This window comes from Hypanus sabinus, chromosome 8 (assembly GCF_030144855.1).
Source record: "Hypanus sabinus isolate sHypSab1 chromosome 8, sHypSab1.hap1, whole genome shotgun sequence".
NCBI classification, from domain to species: Eukaryota; Metazoa; Chordata; class Chondrichthyes; order Myliobatiformes; family Dasyatidae; genus Hypanus; species Hypanus sabinus.
The window spans coordinates 56899855-56917093 of NC_082713.1; the positions used below are offsets into that span (position 1 = coordinate 56899855).

At 38.9% G+C, this 17239-nt stretch overlaps 1 protein-coding gene across 2 annotated transcripts in view; it reads right to left on the bottom strand.

Annotated features, from left to right (window-relative positions):
- Nucleotides 1–2549: 2549 nt before the first annotated feature.
- LOC132398184 (transmembrane gamma-carboxyglutamic acid protein 3) overlaps nt 2550–17239 on the bottom strand; it is a 48995-nt gene continuing 34305 nt past the window's right edge. For both annotated transcript variants that reach the window (XM_059977268.1, XM_059977269.1), the window contains exons 3-4: nt 16203–16363; nt 2550–6928 (exon numbers count right to left, since the gene is read on the bottom strand). In XM_059977268.1, the coding sequence (XP_059833251.1) occupies nt 6374–6928; nt 16203–16363 (716 nt within the window). In that variant the 3' untranslated portion in view covers nt 2550–6373. The remainder of the gene's footprint in view (nt 6929–16202; nt 16364–17239) is intronic.

Below are 17239 nucleotides of genomic sequence, written 5' to 3' on the forward strand. Positions count from 1 at the left end.
TAACTACTAAGAACTGGAGCAGGCAATACAGACCTTGTTTATAATTCAGTATCCATACATTTTGAAGGAAAGCATTCCAAAGATATTTTCAAGTTCTAAATAGCCTATCACCTATTCTAAGACATAGACACATGAGATTGTGCAAATCTTGACCAACACGCACATACACAAACAATGGCAGAGAACACAGCAAATCAGGGAGCATCTATGGAAGGAAATATACAGTCAACATTTCGGATCAAGACCATTTACTGCAAGTCCATAGATAGAGAAAATAGACTATTTTTTTTAAAAAAAAAAATTAATTGCCTTAGATTTCTTCTAAATTCCAATATTTCAATCCTAAAAGTAACATGGAAGTACATGAAACTTAGAAAAATAGAGGGCTATGCGCTAGGGAACATTCTAGGCAGTTCTCTAGAGTAGGTTACATGTCTGCGCAACATTGTGGGTGGAAAAGCCTGTAATGTGCTGTTCTATGTTCTAATAATATTTAAATAGTGCATTTTATACAGCAAACACATCCCAAGGCACTAAACATGTATTTTATGCTGAAATAGAGATTTTATCACGGATGACAAAAGGGTAAATTAAAGTGGTTTATAAATTGTCTTAAAAGATCAATGTTCTGAGAGGGAATTTCAGAAACTTAGGACTTCAGCTGAATAGTGGAACTATAGTCACACAAGAATTAAAATTACTGTAGTGCAATTATCTCTGAGGCTTGTAGAACCAAAATCAGTTTTATTCTCACTGATATACTGTATGTCATGAAATTTCTGTTCTGTAGATTACATAAATAGGAAGGGGGTGAACACAACAAATTTTAGAAACAGAAACATTGCTTGATTGGAGCCAATGTAAGTCAATGAACAGAGCAATAAATGACTGGGAATCATTGGAAGTTAAGACAATATCAACTCAGGATTTGAGAAATCATGTTTGCAGGAAGTAGAACAAGGGAGACCTAGACAATGTTGAGTTAATATAGCTAGAACAGATTGAAGATTACATAATCATGGATGAGAATTTTGGCAGCAGGTAGACTTTAAAGGCTGCAGTCAAACAATGCAACATTCTAGAGTTTTGGAAACAGAAACTCAACTCTAGTTTACATACAACACCAATTTACACATTTTCTAGTTCAGATTCAGCTGGTTCGCTGGGAAAGAGATTCTTCTTCTCCGGTTGTCCATCAGAATCCGATGACGACATCCACTCCTTTAACAGTGAGATCTTTGATGACTATACAGTCCTATCCTGGATCCACAAGTTCTATTGCAGGTGGGACATGTATATGTGGCAGTGATGGCAACCATGGCTGCATTTTGCCTGGCTCTCTTCTACTGTCTTCTGGTTGTTCTTTCCATCTCCAGAATATGAACCACATCCCTACACAGCAGTCGCCAAAAGAGATTAAGTCAGTGGTGAAAGAAGAGAATTAGTACTGTCAACTGAGAAAATGGCTTTGGGTCTCCTAATATTCAACAGCTTATCCAGTCCAACTCTTGGTCTTCTCGTGTGGCTTAACCTCTAAGCCCAGTGGAACCGTTTCTACTGACAGGAGAAGGGGCGAAGGCGGGTCCTGGCACCTTAAAACCAGTGCTTTGGGTAGATGGAGCTCTTCAGCCTGGGAAGGAAGTCCATCTAAGAGAGGGAAAACTCTGATTTCAAACCTCTGCTGCCTTGCGGCCATACCCACTCATGGGAAAGGATTCGGGAGTAAACCCTGAGGACAAATCCTGAGCTGGAGTCCCTAAAGGCAGTTCGACTTTGCTTTCAACCTTGCTCTGGCAACTCCTGCGACGACACCGATGCCAAGCTGTATCAGCCCTTGCCCTTCCCTTGGACAACATCGGGGGTGTGGAGAGGGGAGATTTGCTGCTTGGGCAACAGCCGGTCTTTCATACAACCTTGCCCAGGCCTGCACCCTGGAAAGAACACTCGCAAGACTTTCCAGGCGCAGATCCGTGGTCTCGCGAGACTAACAGATGCCATCCAAATCCAGTCATAGACGTCAGGCAAACAGCTGACAACTTTAATTCGACACTCACATGCAAAGAAACTAGTAATGATTCTCAGGCCAAGACTGGAAGGGAAAAAAAGGATCCAAACCAGGGCAGCTCTATACAGCTGGCCAAAAGAGAAGAAATACAAGAACTGCAACCAATCAAAAGAAAAACTAGACAGACTGAGGCAAGAGAATGTATGTATCTCTCCTCAGAAATCTCTCAATCAAGGAATTGACATTTTGCCTTCTCTATGAGAAGTGTACTTATACATGAAGCACTCTGAGTGTTCACACCCTAGCCCTATGCGAACTGAAGTGAGATATCATTACTCATACTCACATTTAAATTCACATCTTTACTTCCAGGACCTAGACCCAATGGTTTTTGGCAAAATAATTGAAGCAACTAGTTCTATTAATGCTGTAACAAAAAAACTCAGAACACTATTTACTGCTGTTCAAGGTATAACAGGTGTATGATTTTACAGAATTGCATAGGAACAGAAGAGTAATTTTAAAATACAGTACTTAGTATCAAGTTGTTATTGTTGTAACAAAAATACCATTATTTTCTGTGGAATTCTGCATGATATTATTGAACTTCAAAAGGTAAACTACATATTCTTTGTTGAAAAAGTCCCATCTTTATTGAATTGCACATTTCTGAAAGGGAATTGCTTCAGGTGTAATCACAGACCAACAGGATAGTTAGTGTTAGCAGAAAACACTCCATTCATGCACACAGCATTAGGAAATAATTTCTGATTTATTTTCAAATTAATATTAGTTTTTTTAATGAATGCAATGGGAAAGAAAGAGAGCTCAGCCCACAATAGCATTCAAATTCAGTGCTGGAGCATATAAAGTACATTGTTTAAGGTTTGCATTTTCATATAGAAAGTCATCAATTTTCCACAATTATTGTCTCCCACTAGTCAACAAGAATGCTGTTGTTTTGGAAACTTTAAAACAAGGCAAATACAAGTTATAGCACAAATCCACTATGCAAGATAAATCTGAGAAAACAATCTCAAAATTAAAAAAATATCCATTAAAACTAAACTTTTAAAGTACAACACTAGTGAACCCTCACAATTGCAATAACTTGCATTTATTTTGCACCAATTTAGGGAAAAACAATTCTTCAGAGAGTTGTAATTCAATTAAAACATAATTAGAGTAGCACATTGGCACAGCAGTTTGTGCTGAGGCCTTGCAATTCCATTAACCAAAGGTTTGATCTTCACCTTGGATGCCAACCATGTGCAGTTTGCACGTTCTCCCTGTGTCTGCTTGGGTTTCCCTGCAGGTGCTTCGTTTTCCTCCCATGCTCAAAGACATGCTGGTTGGTATTTAATTGGCTAATATAATTTACGTCTGTAGTGTATATGTGTAATAGAAGACAGATAGGAATTGACAGGGATGCGAGTGGCAAATGTGAATGCTGACGATGAGTCAGTGTGGAATTTGTAAGATTGTTTCCGTGCTGTATGGCTTGATGACTCCAAGCGGCAAGCAAAAAGTTACCAGTGTTTTTTTATTTATTCATTTTTTCCCAGGAAGTGGATGCTGTTGCCATGGCCAGTATTTATTTTCCATTATAATCACACTTAAGAAGATGGTGGTTAGCTAGCTCACTGAACCATTGTTATCAGATTAAGGTACACTGACTGTGCTGCTGGATAAAGGGTTTCCAGCAGCAGTGAGTATGAGTGGTGATATATTTTCAAGTCAGGATGACTTGTGACCAACAGGGGAATATGTAGGTATTGGTATCATTCATTTGCTGTCTTGTTGGTACAGGTCATATGTTTGAGATGTGATGTCAGAGTAGGCAGGAGTTTGCAGTAAAATGCAGTAGCCACAATATGCTATCAGTGGATGCAATGAATGGTTAGAATACAGAATGAAGTACCAAGCAGGTTTCATCCTACATGGTGTCACACTTCCTGAATGTTCTTGGACGTCGATTCATCTAGGCAAACAGAGCATTCTCCATCACACTTCTAATTGTGGAAAGACTTCAGGATGTCAGGAGGTGAGTCACACACTGAAAGATATCCAGCCTCTGATCTGATCTCAGAGATACAGTATTTATGTGGTTGATCTTTTTGATATTCTGCGCATCAGTGGAAGACACAACAATGGTAATGCATTGAACGGCAAGGGTAGGTAACTGGCCCTTGTGGTGTGACTGCTCATTGCTAGTGATCAGCCCATGCTGGAAGTTAGAAGTGGCCAGAAAGTGTGTGTTGGAAGCATATTCGCTGACAGCATTTAAGAAGTGTTTAACCAAACACTTCCATCACCAAGGCATAAAAGCCTTACGCCAATTGCTGGAAAATAGGATTGATAAAGATGTGTATCACTGGTAGGTATCGATGTGGTGAGCCAAAGTGACTGTTTTCCATGCTTTACCACTTGGACTCTAAGATTTATAATCATTTCTACTCATGACCTTAAAGAGATGGGTTTTAGGGAACTTCTTAAAGAGTGTGATGAAGAAATGCAAAAATAAAATTTTAAGTATGTGATCTAGGTGAGTAAAAGTGCATAGCCAGTGGCTTGAAAGAATGAGTGGACAGGCAGGCAAAAGATAGAAGATAACACATTCAAGTCAGCAAAGTGGAAAATTCAGGGATTTGGAGGGCTGGTAGGTTTTCAGCAATAGAGGGCGGTAAGCTGTGAAGGGACTTAAAGAATTTTAAAGAAAAATGCTTATTACTACTCTGTTATCAATGTCAAACTTCCAACTTAAAACTAACCCAAAATTTAGTCAGATCTCATTAACAGGGGATGCTCAGAAACACACATTGAGACCCTCAGTAGTAGAGCAACATTAAGGATGGCAATTGTATGGTGAAGGTCAACATGTAACCATTCCACAGCTTCAATAGGAAGAGTTATTATGATCCTGAATCATAGATAGTTTCCTTGCATTGATTAAAATATAATTAAGTAACCTAGTGGCAAAATTTGACAATTGTATCCAATTATCAAAACACACTGTGGTGTATCAATATAAATCAGAAACAACCCTTCATCAGATATAGCTCATTTGGCCACAGCAACAAATATTGTTGGCCTAAACTATGAAAATTACCAAACCTTTAATGAGTCGAAGATGAATTAAAATTATAATTAATGGGAAAATTGAGCATCATCTCAAACAGTGAAGATGGGCTTTTTCTACTATCTTCAGTAACCAGAAATTGTATAGAATTGGTATTGAAAAACAATATAATCTCTCAACCATGCAATTAACCATCTCAATTACCTCAATGCTTAATAAGCAGACATCTGCACTTTCAGTTTTTGTTTGTTCAATGAAAATGCAGCCTAAAGAAATTTGAGATGGCGTCCTCTTATGTTAAAAATTATTACTGTTAATATCTTAGGCATCCAATCCACTACTAAATTACTTTCCAAACAGCACAGCAATTATACATATTCTTGTACCTAGCAAACTGATAAATCTCTCATCACAGACTGTAAAATAAGTTAAGAGCTTTCAAACAGCCCATATTTCTTTTTCTGAACTTTAAAATACAGCTGGTCAGGGAGAACAGCTACCATTGTCAAAATTCCCCTGACCTGAGATTGGGACAGGTCATATTGGGGAGGGGAAGGGAGTAAAAGGAGGATTCTGGTACCTTGTAACTTGATGGCAGCAGCAAGTTTCAGAAATGGCAAATATCTTGATGTGACAGCTTTGTCCCATTCCCTGAAATTTCCTTCAAATATAAACTGAGGAGGCAGCAGTCTGCTTACAAGGCATACCTTCTCTTCTGTGCTTAACATTTTTTTTTAAAAAAACCTACATTGCAAATCCCCAAAGTACTAAGCAAGGCCACTGCAGCTTTAGAAATCCCACAACTTTTACTCTTATTGCATAAAGTAAAAATGTGACATAACTGGCAGTGGTGCTGTATTAACAAAGAAATAGGATCACATATGTATCAATGTTGTTACTTGCCACCACAGTAGTCACAAAAAGTTACACTGCTGATACTGACTAGTTTTTAAATTTAGTTTGGCTTCTGTTGTGTGTGTGTTTTTAGTGGGTTAAACACCTCTTTTACCCTGCATGATAAAATGGAATAGTCTCTGCAAGGTATTCAACAAGAATGATATAGTACAATCCAATTTTGTTTTTAAAAAGTCAACATTTTCCCGACCTCATTCTAGTAAAACTGCTTTACTCAAATTCAATCGGCCACCTGAACTTTTACTTTACGCAGTTTCTGGAAGTAAATTTTGCCCAAGCAGTAACAGGTAGACACAGTTGTCTCAAAGCAGAAGGTCCTTACTCCAGCATGCTATCTTCACTGAATCAGTAATTTCCACCAGATCTCCAGCCAGTTATTTGTTTATGGTGGTCTGGCGTGATACAGCCGGGTGTACTCTAACAATTTCTTCATATTTTGGTGGTGGATCGCTATATGGCGTAGTTGTCTCCTCCCCACTGCTTTCAACATGTCCAGTAACCTCTTCATATGAAGGCGGCGGGGTCGCATTGGACAGTCTAGAAGAGACAGATGCAGACTGTTCCTGTGTATACAAATTTCTGTTTGATGGATGCCCACTGGGCTCACTGCGATCTAAGGTAGGTCTGGTACCCTGCTCATGATGAGATGGGTCTGTCTGTGCATGTGACGTCTCCCGATGCACTAAAACCCGAGGGAGGCTTCGTGTCGTACGGCTTGTCAGGTACCTGCTCTGAGAGTACGTTGGCCGGCGTCGAGTTGCTTTTTGCAGCTGACACCTCCAGATCACAAAGAGTGCAATAACAATCAACAGTGCTACACCCAGGAGAGGGACAACAACATAGATTGCATCCGTGCGTTCTACACGCAGACCAGAGTTGTTGCTGGGAGTTGTGTACAGATTACTGCTATATCCCTTCCAGAACTCCATCTGTTTAAAGAGGGGAAAAAAATGAATATCTTAGAACCAGACTCAAGTTTCATCACTCAAATATTACAAATATTTTTACTTTATTAAAAATCCAGATAATCTCTCCCAGATAACATGCCAAATGTGATTAGACTTATTTGCATTGGTAAGCTTTTGAAATATAAATCAGAGTTGTTAATACTGCGAGAAAACATTCCCCCCCCACCCTAAAGGAAAATTAGTCAGTCTGTCACCCCATCTGAGGCTGCTGTAAATGTGATTTATTTTGTAGGAATAGTCAACAGAAGTTGCATGTGCCTTCCTCTATTATTAATCTTTTTTAATGCAACTTCTCCCACACCTGCATTTTTGGAACCACGATGAATAAAATATGTGCAATGAGTGGCTCAGAAGGTTAATCTCATCAGTGGCTGAGCAGCATGGATCAACAGCCCCTCAAGTTTGATCTCCTTGTCTGTTCTGATTAATAGGTCTTAATGTGGCAGGTGGAATGCTAAAATTAGTTTCAGCTAAGCTTTCGATCTCAATGGACATTCACTGACCCCTGCTGATTGTAAACAAAAACCGGGTTTGTAGCAACAGTCCAGAAATTGCATGATCTACAAACGTTTTAACTTCAGACTTGCATGCAAAGAATCTTCAGATAACTGAGTGCATCAGGCAACACAAGGTCTAAATACCTTCAGGAAAAAGGGAAATGAGAACAAGGGAAATAAAAACAAAAGTTTACCATGTGGCCAGGACAGTAGCGTAGCGGAATTTGGAGTTCAATTCCCACAGCTGTCTGTAAGGAACTTGAATGTCCTCCTTATGACACTTGGGTTTCCTCAGGATGCCCCAATTTTCTCACACATTCCAAAGATATACAGATTAGGTAGGTAGATACTTTATATTGATCCCACAGGAAATTAGTGTCACAGTAGCGCACATATATACAAATATTACAAGAGGTGCAACAAAGAATTAAAGTAAATTACTTTAAGAATAAGGCTAGTTAGTTATGGGTATACTATGAAGGTGCCAGAAGTATGGCGATACGTGCAGGCTGCTCCCAGCACATCCTCAGACTGTGTTGGTCATTGATATAAGTGATACATTTCATTGTCTATACACATGACAATGCTTATCCAAATCTGATTTAATGTTAACAATGTCAGCACATGAACCACAAAGTTGTGGGGCATGTCACACTGTAGATGTTTGAACATAAAAATATCATGTGATATTCCAATGTACTATTGAAGTGCAGAAACTTTCTGATCAGAATTTTTATTTATTCCAGTTTTTTTTTTGAACCTGGGTATCACTGCCAAGGTCAACATTCATTACCCATCAAAATTTCCCTTCAGCAGATGGTAATGAATACTTTCTTAAACAGTTGCAGTCTTTCTAGTTAAGTTACTTACATAATGCAGTTGGGGAGGGATTTCAGGGCACAATGAAGGAATGGTAATTTCACAGTGAGATATTCTGTGACATTAAGGGAAATCTGCAGGTGTGGGGTTTCCACGCACCTGTTGCTTGTTTTTCTTGATTGCAGAGGCCATGGGTTGAAAAATGCTATTACAGTAGCCCAGGCATGCAAGTGCAGTGTATTTTGTAAATTGTGCATACTGTTGCCACTGCATGCCAATCATGGAGAGAATTCATGGATCAATACAAGTTACAAAAAATAGACAGTGCACAAGGGGAATAGTGAGGCTCTGTTCATGAACCATTCAGAAATCTGATGGCAGAGGGGAGAAGCTGTCCTAAAATGGTGAGCATGGGGCTTCAGGCTCCTGCAGTTCTTCCTGCTGGTATTAATGAGAAGAGGGCATGTCCTGTTTGGTGATGGTCCTTAATGATGAAGGCGTCCTTTATAGTGGGAGGGGTTGTGCTTGTGATGAAGCTAGCTGAGCCTAAAACCCACTGGCAGCTTCTTTCCATCTTGCATATTAGAGCCTCCATTCCAGGTGGGAAAATAACCAGAAGGTTCTCCACCATACGTGTACAGAAATGTGTTACAATCTTTGGCGACATATCAATCTCCTCAAACTCCTAATGAAGAAGGGCACACCTTCTTTGTGATTGCATCAATACGCCACACCTAGGATAGATCCTCCAAGATGACACCCAGACACTTTAAGCTGCTCTCCTCTTCCTTTGCTGACCATTCAATGAGGACTGGTGTGTGTTTAGCTGACTTCCCCTTCCTGAAGTCCACAATCAATTCCTTGGTCTCACTAATGTTGAGTGCAAGGACATTGTTGCAATACCACTCAACAGCTGATTTATCTCACTTCTGTATACCACCTCATTGCCATCTGAGATTCTGCCAAAAAGTGTCATTGGTGAATTTATAAAATGGTGTTTGAACTGTGTCTAACCACACATTCGTGAGTTTAAAGAGAATAGAGCAGTGAGTTAAACATACATCCCTGAGGTGTGCCTGTGTTGATTGTCAGCAAGGACACATTAACACCAATCTGTAATGAGGTCTCCTGATGAGGAAGCCAAGGATACAGTTACAGAGAGTGATACAGATGCCCAGGTTCTGAAGTTTGTTGACTAGTATTGAAGGAATTATAATGTTGATAGGGCTGTAGTCTATCAACAGCAGCCCTACAGCTGTTGACCTGGTGCTCCAAAGCAGAATGGAGAACCAGAGAGATCATGTAGGAATCTGGCTGAGATATCAAAAATAAGCTGCTTTCTCCTGTATGGTGTTTAGTTTCTTCATTGTTGTCAAAGCTGTAGTCATCTAGGCAAGTAAGAAGTATTCCATCACACTCCTTACTTACGCCTTGTAGGTAAAATGCTATTGTTTGTCAGGAGTGAGTCATTTGCTGGAAAATACTTAAACTTGACAGTAATGCCCAGAGGACAAGTAAAAGGATATTCACCTCTATCAGTCTGTATTAACTAACATTTATGTGAAAAGAATACTCAATTTGAATTTTATTAAAAGGTTATTTTTTGCCAAAAATCAATATTTACAAATACGATATCTTTGCACATTTATAGTTTTGGTTCTATTCACAATCTCATTCCTTCATTCTTTCATTTGTTTTTGCACCAAACTGTACTAACACCACTCCCTTCAAACTTATTAATAGATCCTAAAGTCTGTTTGTGACATGCCCATCACTGGCCAGCATATTCCTACCAACTCCCATATAAGCCAAAGTCTTTGGCATCAATGGCTCTGACATTACCCAGACTCTTCTACCCAACAGTCAGTGGATGAGTGATACCAGGCTCTATTCACTGAATGATGTTAACATTTATAAATCTTCGGCTGATGGAGCCAAAAACCCTATGCGCTCTGTATCTGCATCCAAAATGTCCTCATCTATCAAGGAGACCTTCCAGGCCTACATATAGGGCTATTAGGTCCTCAGCTCTTGGCCAAAGAGGAACAAATAAATTCATTGTCCTTTTCAGGAAAACAACACAAAGGGAAACTTGTCAAATATCTAAATTGGGTCAGAAGGGATTAAAATTTGGAGTTACGCAAACATAGGTCAACTTATTGGTGCACGTGGCTTATGTCACCACCCTCAATCCATCCTATTCACCCTTCCAGCTGTTTGGAATTGAAATTGTGCACATCTCACTGGTATTAAAAATAAGGTGAGCGGTGGAGGAAACCAGAGAATTAAATACTAGATATCAAGACTCTGTTCCTTGTTTATTCCTTGCACTGTCCGCATTAGAAAGCAGAAAAGGAAATGTGATTGTGCATGATTGTGAAATATCAATGTGCCGGTGAGGTAGAGGGTGACAACCTTTTGTGTACTAGTCACAAAAGATGTATGCATGCACAGATCTTACAGGGAACATCACTCCTGAACCTAAATGGGATTCAGCTCACTAAACTAGACACAGAACAACATTTTCCTACTTTTATAGTATAAAACTACAGTCAAAACACAATTAAAAATCTATTTTTTTTTCATGCAGGTACTGCCAACCATGTGTACATCACTGAGCCTCCGACTAGTCCTCTTAGTCGCAGTAAGTGTGTGACTGGTCCATTTAAATATCTAGTCAATGGTGACCCCTGGAATGCCAGTGTTAGGGGACTCTGATGTTAATGCAAAACTCAAGGCCCTATTCAGTCATCTCTGATAGAATAGTTTTCATATCAACCACTGCAATGGTTGCAAGATCAAGGTCATTAAATCAAGAACTCATTCGCTCAAATCAAGAAACAGGTAGTGAATTGTTTAACTGCTCTCAAGGTATTTTCCTGAAACAAAATGTTGCAGAAAGATTGATTCTGTAACAAGCCAAACCCTATCCTTAGCTGAATTTCTGACCTACATCCTTTAATAACCACTTCAAAAAAATCCAAAGAGTTTCTTAGGAATGTCCTATCCTGTATAAATGCACTTGACTTCTTGTAGTAATGAAAAGTTTCCAGAGATATTGAGTCACAATATCCTTAATTATTTATTCCAGTAATAACCTGATAATATCTAGTATTTATTCTCTGGTTTCCTCCACCACTTACCTTATTTTTAATACCAGAGGGATGTGCACAATTTCAATTCCAAATCAGCATTTCCTGAATTAATTTGCACATCCTTGAATTATATTTAACATTCCAGTGCTCTCATCTACTTCCTCTAAAACTTTGAGATTGAAACCATCTGGTCTAGGGGATACATTTCTTTAGTATAATTATTTTCTGAGGCCCTTCAGCCAATTTAAAATCACCTTGACAGGCATCTACCTAGACAGTAAATAATTCCACACCGTAATTATTTAAATAACATACCTTGTCAAAATTGCAAATGTCACTCCACTCTTCAAGAAGGAAGCCAGGAGAGAGGGAATTATAGGCCAGTTAGCCCGAGCTCAGCAGTTGGGAAGATGTTAGAGTCAATTGGTAAGGATGTGGTCTCAGGGTACTTGGAGACCTTAAGGGGAAATCCTGCCTGACAAATCTGTTGGAATTCTTTGAGGAAATAACAAGCAAGATAGACAAAAAGGGGGGGGGGGGGGGGGGAGAAATAATAAATAGGTGGATGTTGTGACCTTAGATTTTCAAAAGATCTTTGACAAGGTGCACACACAAGGCTGCTTAACAAAATAAGAGCCCATGGTACTACAATAAAGATATAAGCACGATTAGAAGATTCGCTGATTGGCAGGAGACAGCAAAAAGTGGGAATAAAGGGCATTTTCTGGTTGGCGAATGGTGACTAGTGGTGTTCCACAGGATTGCTTTCTGAACGTTATATATCAATTATGTGCATAATGGAATTGATGGCTTCAAGTTTGTGAATGATATGAAGATAGGTCGAAAGGCAAGTAGTGTTGAGGAAACAAGGAAGCTGCAGTAGGCCTTTGACAGATTAGGAGAATGGGTAAATAAGTGTCAGATGGAATAGTGTCAGGCAGAATACCGTCATGTACTTTAGTAGAAGAAATGAAAGAGTTTTCTAATTGGGCAGGAAAATCAAAAATCCAAGGCACAAAGGGACTTAGGAGTCCGTGTGCAGGATTGCCTAAAGGTTAACTGGCAAGTTGAGTCGGTGATGTTAGCATTCATTTCAAGAGGACAAGAATATAAAAGAAAGGATTAAAGCTGAGAATTTAAAAGGGCACTGGTAAGGCAGCACTTGGAGTATTGTGAGCAGTTTTGTGCTCCTTATCTAAGAAAGGATGTACTGGCATTGGAGAGGATTCAGAGGAGGTTCACGAGAATAATTCTTGCAATAAAAGGGTTATTGTATGAGGAGTACTTGGTGGCTCTGGACCTGTACTCTCTGGAATTTAGAAGAATAAGGAGGGGGATCTCACTGAAACCTATCGATGTTGAAAAGGCATGATCAAATTCACTATAGGAAACATCCTCTCCACGTGGGGGAGTTTAAGACTATAGAATACAGCCTCAGAATATAGGGTCATCCATTTGGAATGGAGATAAGGAGGAATTTCTTTAGCCAGAGAGTGGTGAATGTGGAATTCGTTGCCACAGGCAACTGGGGAGGCCAAGTTTGTATGTATATTTAAGGCAGAGGTTGACAGATTCTTGATGGGTCAGGGCAGGAAAGGTTACATGGAGAAGCTAGGAGAATGGGGTTGAGAGGGAAAATGGATCAGCCATGATAAAATGGCGGAGCACACTCGATAGGCTGAATAGCCTAATTCTGCTCTTATGTTTTATACTTAATTTATGATAATCAGTGTTAATAGTTGTTAGGAGGGGGGGCAACTTTTTCCTACTATCTTTGTGATCAGTTTTATGATAAATTTGCTATCCTTGTAGGTTTCTTTTTCCATTTCCCATCTGCATTTATAATTACACAAATGTTTCCTTTTAATTTTCCTTGTATCCTTCTGCATCACTAGAATTAGTACAGACTTTAATCTATCTGAAAAAAGGGAGTGCAATGCACATTTTGAAACCAGTTTCTAGTTTTACATTCCTACATTTGTTCATACCCCTAATTGCAATAAATAAAAGCATTGACTTAGAAGTTGTTCTGTTTTTGTTAGCTTGATAATGTATGGAAGGCAGCAGTTGTGTATTTTATGGTGGAAAAGAGAGGGATGCAAATGGTAGGTTCAATGAGATTGTGCAAATGGATAGAGTAGTTGTATAAACAAGGATAAACCTTCTGTTGAAAAGGATCAAGGTCAAAGGGGTCTGGTCCAGTCATCAGAGACGTAGGGATCAAGTCTAATCATCAGGGATAAGGAACAAAATCACTTTGTCAGAATGATGGCTAGGAATAGGTTTATGTTAGCATTTGTTAATGGAGCAACACATGGATAGGGGACATTTGGATTCAAGGGGTGGTTAAAAATTTATAAAGAGACTTAGCTGTAGGAAGTTCCTCTGCCATATTTCACTTCTAAAGACACAGTCAGACTGGTCTCCTGTAGATCACAAAGAATCTAGCCTTCATTTTTCTTTTGACTCACTTTCTAACAGTACCCACTTACAAATGAATTTAAATGAATTGCCTTTGAAATTTGAATTGCTCAACATTTGGTATTGTTCTGCATGCCCAGAAATGTCTACGTACAAGATGTACCAGAGCACAAAGGACTCACCCAGAACAAATTTAGCATCAGTTGCAGGTTGTGTTATAAGACTAAGACATAGGAGCAGAATTAGATCATTTGGCTCTGCCATTCAATTATGGTTGATATATTTTCCCCCTCAATCCCATTCACCCCATCCCCTTTCATACCCTTACAAATCAAGAACTTATCAAACTCCACTTCAAATATGCCTAATGACTTTGCCTCCACAACAGTCTGTGCAATGAATTCCACAGATGCAACACCCTCGGGCTAAAGAAATTCCTCCTCATCTCTGTTCCAAAGGGATGTCCTTCTATTCTGAGGCTGTGCATTCTGGTCCTATGTTCTCCCACTTTTGGAAATATCCTATCCATGTTTAATTTATCTAGACCTTTTAATATTCGGTAGCTTTCAATGAGATATCCCCCTCATTTTAAAAAAAAAAATTCTAGTGAATACAAGTATTACTCCTCGCTTTAATATTCTAATTCTCTTGAAATGAATGTTAACATTACATTGGCCTTTCTTCCTACCAAATCAACCTGCAAGTTAACCTTTAGTAAATACTGCACCATGACTCCCAAGTCCCTTTGCAGCCCAGATTTCTGAACTTGCTCCCTGTTCAGAAACTATTTTCTAAATGAGTGCAAATTCAGAAATCAGAGGTGCTGTTTTCTATGCCTTTATTCCTTCTATCAAAGTGCATGACCATACATTTCCCTATGCTGCATTCCATCTACCACTTCTTTGACCATTCTCCCAACCTTCCAAATCCTTTTGCCGACTCCCTTCTTCCTCAACACTACCTGCCACTCCTCCTATCTTTGTATCACCTGCCAATTTGACCACAAAGCCATCAATTCCATTATCCAGGTCATTAACAGAGAATGTGAAAAGTGATAATCCTACCATCGACCCCTGCATCAACCACTGGTCACCAGGAGACAAACCAGAAAAGGCCCCCTTAATTATCCCTTTCATTTTCATTCTTTGTCTTCAGCCAGTCAGCCAATCTTGTATCCATGTTACTATCTTTCCTGTAATACCATGTACCTTGTTTTGCAGCCTCACATGCAGCACTTTATTAAAGGCCTTCTGAAAATCCAAGTGAACAATCTCACTGTCTCCTTTGTCTATCCTACCTGTTGTTTCCTCAAAGAATTCCAACAGATTTGTCAGACAAGATTTACCCTTAAGGCAGAGGTTCCCAACCATTCTTTATGCCATGGACCAATGCATTAAGCAAGGGGCCAGTGAACCCCAGGCTGGGAACCCCTGCCTTAAGGAAATCATATGGTTTCAACCTATTTTATCATGTGTCTCCAAGTACCCCAAAACCACTTTCCTAATAATGGACATCTTGCCAACCACATAAGTCAGGCTACCTGGCCTATAATTTACTGTTTTTTGTTTCCCTTATTAAAGAGTGGAGTTACGTGTGGATTCAACTTAGCTCCTGCACTTAGTGCAGAAATATAAACTAGGTGGTACTGTCTATAGAGAAGATGAGGAATAGGGGTGAAATAACTTCAGCGTTGGGAGAGAATATAATAATAGTTAAGCAAGCAGAGTAGACTTTGTGGATGCAATTAAATAGGACTTTAGAGCACAGGTAGTTTATTGACCCCCATGGTAACAACTAGGAATTAGTAAAATGCATAACTACAAGGAACTCCAGGCGCAGATCCATGGTCTCTCGAGACCGACGGATGCCACCACCACCACAAGGAACTGACAAGAAACAAAAGGGTAGAGTTTTAATTTTTATACTAAACAAATGGGTAATAAATTTCTTAGTATTTCCATAATGGTTTTCCATGGAAATAATGCAAGGCTCCTTGAACTCTCACTCTGACTGATCTGTTACTTTAAAAATTAATAGCTTTATATGTTGTTACATAGAAGATTTACATGAAATAGCCTTTGATATATCTAGTATCTTTAGAACTCTACAGTAAGTCATGAATCATTAGACAAAATCTGGCCAACTACTCTTGAAAAATTATACTTATTGGCTCTGGAACATATTTCAATAAATCACTGTGCATCTGCAATGAGTTTTAATGCAAAATTAGGTGGTATATTTCTGTCTAAACCAATATATCCAAGTAAAATTAGAACCATTGTGGAATCTTCCAAAAGCTCATGATTGACTTTTAATCATGTTGGAAGTATTAATAACAAGTACACAATAAGTTAGAATACATTTTTTTGTAGGCTTCACTCTCAAAGTAGTTAAAACTCTCACTGTTTTCTCTTTGTCCTCAAACACTTCATTTGCCTCTTCATAGACGCAAATTTCCTCATGACATTCCCGCTCAATACTGCCTTGCCGAATCTCTTCTAGAAAACCATTTGCTCTTGGAAATCGCTTCAGAATGGAGTTGGCTTCTTTGGATGTAAGAAACACTACAGGGGCAACAGAAACATTAAGACCTTGATGGTACACTTAAGACCTTTAATAAAATTATTATAATACCTGGAGAAATACAAAGGGTAATTTACAGCAATGAGCAAGTTCAAATTAATGTATATATTAATGGATTCAGATGCCAGAACAGTGATATGATCAAAACTGCCAAGTCTTGTAGACATTTATCAATGATCAATCAGTTCATTAAGCTCATCATTTATCAATACACCATGTCCTTCTGTCGTTAAAGGTCAACTCTGCACTGACCAGAATTGGGAAAATAACTGCACAGATCTAGTATTAACCAGGGATGAAACATACTGCTTGGATCTAGGATTAACCTTGATTTCAGATATTCCAATGACCTCACAACAACCATGAAATAGAAAATATTTCTGAATTATATTCAGTTTGAGAGAGTGACCTTTTAAAGATCCCAAGTCTATTAAAATAAGCAAAAGGTGATTGCTTAGTGACTGAATGAAACAGAGTACTGAAGAGTGTAGAGTTGGTCAATTACTATCTAAAAACAGAAAACAATCACTATTTTCGTCATGAGCCTTCAGGGTTACAGCAAACCGGCAAGGTCGCATTTTTGTTTTAAAAAAAAATGTGCAAACATTCAGTATTTCTGTAAAATAACACCATAGATATGGAACTGTCTTTCGGGCTGTGGTGATTATCCTAGGGTTTAGAATCAATATAATGGCTCCCTGAAGGATGAATCTCAAATTCATTGTGATGAGGTGCAAACATCAGGATGAAGGATGGTTTCTCCATGGGAAGGGAAACGATCAATATCTGCATAAACCCACACATCATTACAGTAACTTGTTTGGATTAGGACAAACCAAAATCAGTTGCATTATGGA